The sequence below is a fragment of the Sinocyclocheilus rhinocerous genome, unplaced genomic scaffold (genome assembly GCF_001515625.1).
Source record: "Sinocyclocheilus rhinocerous isolate Xijiao unplaced genomic scaffold, SAMN03320098_v1.1 scaffold2138, whole genome shotgun sequence".
Taxonomy (NCBI): Eukaryota; Metazoa; Chordata; class Actinopteri; order Cypriniformes; family Cyprinidae; genus Sinocyclocheilus; species Sinocyclocheilus rhinocerous.
In genome coordinates this window covers 362,325-367,286 of record NW_015656024.1, presented here as the reverse complement: position 1 = coordinate 367,286, position 4,962 = coordinate 362,325, and the positions used below count along the sequence as shown (strand labels likewise).

The window sequence follows — 4,962 nt, the reverse complement described above, 5'->3', positions numbered from 1 at the left end:
ATAAATAATAATATTTATTCATATAAAATACATACTTACTAAATGAATAATTAAAACAAATAATTAATAATGGAGAATTTGTTTTAAATGCTATTTAATCCTTTGCAATATTAATAATTCCACAATTATTGTATTGTTTTGACTCGTTTTCTAGTAAAGGGTGTTTAGTAGCACGCTACCCTTCAGTGCAGTTATTATTCATACTCGCTTACGTTTGATGTCGTCATTGATTCAAATTGCCAGAGAATCTTTTGGAGATTCAGTGAAGCAGCGACGCCATCCGGACGCGCTTTTGTTTGTGGATGAACACTCTAACCCGTTTCCGAGATGTGGACAGAAATTGGGAAATTATTATTTTTTCATGTTTTAGTTTGGGAATTATACTCCGCAAAAGGTTTGTTGTATTCTGTTTTTGAAATGTAATTACCCGGAGCCTTTTTCAACGGACTGAGTGAATGATGCTGTGTTGGATATTTCGTGGGTGCGAGAGACTAAACACTCCTGATCCTACAGACACACTGCAGCCTTGTGTTTCCACATTTCTGCCTTTAAACCCACACACACACACACACACACAAAAAACACTTAATTCAATTAAGTGTAACAAAAGCTAGTTTGTAACACGAGTAGAATATTAAAGGTGGATGATTTGGCAGCATATTCGTTTATTGTTTCATGAGCATCACTATCCACAGAAACATTTTCGTCTGAAACAGCACTGAAAGAAAGAGAAAGATTTGTTTTCTTTGTCATGGCTTTATTGAATTGCGCGTGTAGTAATAGAATTGCTGCTCAAAGCACGCGGTGTGTTTGGATTCGCGGCTCGGTTCGGTCCTGTGTTATTGTGCAGTATAGTAACAGATATATTGTGATGGTTGCAGGTTATCTGTCGTGGGCGACTGTAAATCTCTTCACTGTCGTTCACAGGTACTGAAACTGGCGCTGAGACGGAGTGCGAGGATGGACAGTTTCAGTGCAACAATAAGAGATGTATTCCCACCATATGGAGATGCGATGATGATGATGACTGCTCTGACAACAGCGATGAGGAGAACTGCAGTGAGTAGCGTTACTGACACACATGTGAAAATAGCAGCCAACAGCAGTGATATTAAGAGCAAACAAAAACCAGACCACATGCATCAGCATTTATTGGGTTTAATGACTTCTGAGACTTTTTTTTTAAACAATAACTTTTCACTTTTTCTTTACTGACGTTTGTACTGTGCACTTGTAACAAATGACCAAAGAAGAAAAGCATCCAAACTAGAATCAAATTGTCAAACTCTTCGCTCCATTATTCTTTATAGAATAATTGTTGAATTTGGATTTTTTTGTTGTTGTTGTGCATATTAGAAACCTTTAATACATAAAAACTAACATAAACAAATGTTTGGGGTCAGTTAGATTTGTTAGTTTTTATTTGATCAAAAATACAATAAAACAGTAATATTAGTATTATTGCAATTTAAAGTAACCGTTTTCTATTTGAATATACTTTAAAATGTATTTTATGTGATGGCAAAGCTAAATTTTCAGCATCATTACTCTAGTCTTCTGAACATTTCATATTATTATCACTAAAATTTTCAGTAAAAGATCAGCGTTTAACATGTCCCTTCTCAATAAAAGTATTAATTTCTTAAAAAAAAAAATCTTACTGACCCCAGTTGTTTATATACATATATGTATATGACAACTAGACCAGATTAATGGAGAGTAACTGAAGAGTAACTGAGAGAATACCTGCAAATTTTAAATGTATTGCATATGATTTGACTCTTTTTGGAGCATAAACTATCAAAACAAAAACTGTGGAATTCATCCAGCCAGACATTCCCAGCATTCCATGCATTGTTCTCTCATTAGACGGTTAATTGCAGTATATGACCAATCCATGTATGTGTTTTGTACAGTAACTTTCTCTCATACTTTTATGAGATTTTTGTCAAGTGTGGCTCCAGGCTGAAAACAGGTCAAAGTGAGTGCTTGTTTTCTTAAGCAATTTATGTGTCACCGCATCATGCGCCTGTTGAGTTTACTGTTATGACTGCTCCTTCAATTTTTCTCAACAAAGGGCAGTCATGCAGTCTGAAGTTATTGCATCCAAGCAATGCAACACGTCCATGTGGGATCCTGCCTGTCATAATAGGGAAATGTTTTTTTATTTCCACTTTGTTCATTGATCCAAGCACACAATTAGGTGCTGTAGATCTAGAAGTATTTTTTTTGTCTCATGTATAATAGAACAGAATGAAAAATAAGCCTGTTTGATTTTCTGGTGTTGCAACTAAGAGATTCTTGATCCTGATCTAGAATTCCTTATCTTGTTCTAACAACTATTGGCACAGACACCGCTGACCTCCACCCCAACGGATTCCCCTGATGCTCCTCCATCCTATCCCATCCCCCCATGTCCCTTTTATCCTCCTCCTATACCAGCACCCCCACCCCCATGTCAAATCCAATGGATTCATCTGCACGCTGTCTATATATCCACCTCTAATGCATGACAAGGCCATGCGTATGTGTGTAGAATCATGTGATGAGTTCTTGATTCGTGACCTGCCCTCTCCATAGCGCACATTGGCGAACGCAGCCGTTCGATCATGTGTCATGAAGATGAGTCGTATTTGTCAGGCTTATTGAGTCGTACTGAACTGTCTTTCTGCAGTTTAAAATGATTAATAATCTGAGACTGAGAGCGTAAAATGAGTCATAAGTGATAAATGTGATAAGCAGCAGATTAGGTATAGCAGCGGTTTTGCTTCAGGACCCAGATTTTACTTTCGAGTGTGACCCATAGTTGTTTATCATACAAAAATAAACAAAAATGTCCTTAAAATCCAACATAGTAATTCATTACTATTACTCTTGGCCCATTTTTGGGTCCCGAAGCACCATACTGAGCAGCAGAGTATAGTAAAATCTAAAGTTATCTACTTTCTCTCAGGTTAAAAGTCATGTAAAACCTATTAGAATATTTGGTAATAAGAATATATATATATATATATATATATTAGTGCTGTCAAGCGATTAATCGCAATTAATCGCATCCAAAATAAAAGTTTTTGTTTACATAATATATTTATGTGTGCTGTGTATATTTATTATGTACATATAAATACATACACATACAGTATTTTGAAAATATTTACATGTATATACATATTATCTAAACAAATACTTTTATTTTGGATGCGATTAATCGCGATTAATCGTTTGACAGCACTAATATATATATATATATATATATATATATTACTTCTCAAAATTTTTGAATGACATTTTATTCAGAAAAGATGCATTCAATTGATCAAAAGTGACAGTACAGACTATAATGTTACAAGAGACTTTTATGTCAAATAAATGCTGTTCATTGGAACATCTACTCACCAAAAAAATAAAAAATAAACTGAAAAAAGTGGCATAACCATTTTTAACCATTTAGATTAATATGAAATGTTTCTGCACATAAATAAGTTATTTTAAATTGTAATAATATTTCACAATACTATTTTCCTGTTTTTTTGATCAAATAAATGCAGATTTGATGAGCATTGAATATGACTCATTCTTGTTTATCAATTTATTATTATACAAATTTATACAAAAATATACAAATTTATTCAAAATTATACAAAAATAAACAAAAAAATGTCCTTAAAATTCAACATAGTAATAAATTATTATTCATTTTGGCTCATTTTTGGGTCCTGAAGCACCATATTGTAGAGTAATTTCTGCAGTAATCAACTTTTTATTTTTTTGGACACATGGATACTTGATCGTAGTCCAAAACTCCACACCTTGTTCCACTAAAAACTGGCACAGAAACAAAAAGAGTTGAGCTGTGCCAAGTGTTGATCCAACATATTAACCTCTTTTTATTTAATTCTCCCATATTTTCCTCTTTTTAGTGTGATTATAATCCGAAGGGCAGGAAACCAGCCAGAATAATTAATAAGAATGCAGTTTCACACCATACGTGTTGCATATGTGGAAATAAGGGTTCTCTTTTTGTCAAGAGCAAAGCGTTAAAATGTATTTTAAAGCTGTGTCATTTTGGCATGTGATTTTGTATGACAGAGGAGGCAGGAAGGATTCCTTCATCTCAGAGACAAGCATAATGTGAACGCTCATATGCGTTTCTGTGTTTGATACATTTCCTGCTGCGTTAGAAAAACAAAACATTTCCAAACAATACTAAATGTGAAATTTAAAGGCTTCATATCAAGAACACTGAATGGCTGTTTCCAACAGGTCCACAGGAAGGCTTACAAATAAGTCCAATGATACTACACTGTGCCAAATAGCGTATGGCAGGTGAAACTGAAATACGGCCCTTTCACTCTCACCATAGCACCGCAACCCTACGCGGCCTCTGTACAGCTGTAGCCCCCGTCTGTGGGCACCTCAAGAGGCTTTTCCCTCCGTCTGCCCAAAAAACTCTTTTGTATTTGGCTCGAGTGCGAGTCCCATGGAGACCTGTAGGGACCGGCAGAATAAAAGAGCAAAACCAGAGGAGAGTAAGATTTGATGTTTGGAATAGAATGAAAAGGAATAAGAAAACGGCAGTAATTCAAAACAGAGCGCGGAGTGAGAAATAACCAGCAGCGCTGAACAGTGATCTTTAGACCTGGACTCAGTGCAAGAGAATGTTATTGAAAAGAATGCGTCTCTGGAGGATTTCTGTAGCAGACTGTGAAGAGCAAAGATCCTAATAATGATAAAAGGCTCATGGGATTAGGGCTGTCAAAAAAAATTTCGAATTTCGAATATTCGTCGAATTTAAAATAAAAATCCACATTCGAATGCAAAAACATTGCATTCGAATTTTAGGTGTGCGTTAAGGAGGCAGCCTTATCAGTAGCGCACGAGATGCGATGACGATGTAAGTGTCGTTGCATTATAATGTGTTTGTTAGCCTATCCAGTTGAAGCCACTAGATGCGGCGCTGCT

The 4,962-nt window shown here is 35.5% G+C and overlaps 1 protein-coding gene across 1 annotated transcript in view; it reads left to right on the top strand.

Annotated features, from left to right (window-relative positions):
- Nucleotides 1-280: 280 nt before the first annotated feature.
- The window catches only part of LOC107719273 (low-density lipoprotein receptor-related protein 8-like), a 128,226-nt gene continuing 123,544 nt past the window's right edge, over nucleotides 281-4,962 (top strand). Inside the window, exons 1-2 of the mRNA XM_016526666.1 lie at nucleotides 281-394; nucleotides 928-1,059. Of these exons, the coding sequence (XP_016382152.1) occupies nucleotides 328-394; nucleotides 928-1,059 (199 nt within the window). The 5' untranslated portion in view covers nucleotides 281-327. The remainder of the gene's footprint in view (nucleotides 395-927; nucleotides 1,060-4,962) is intronic.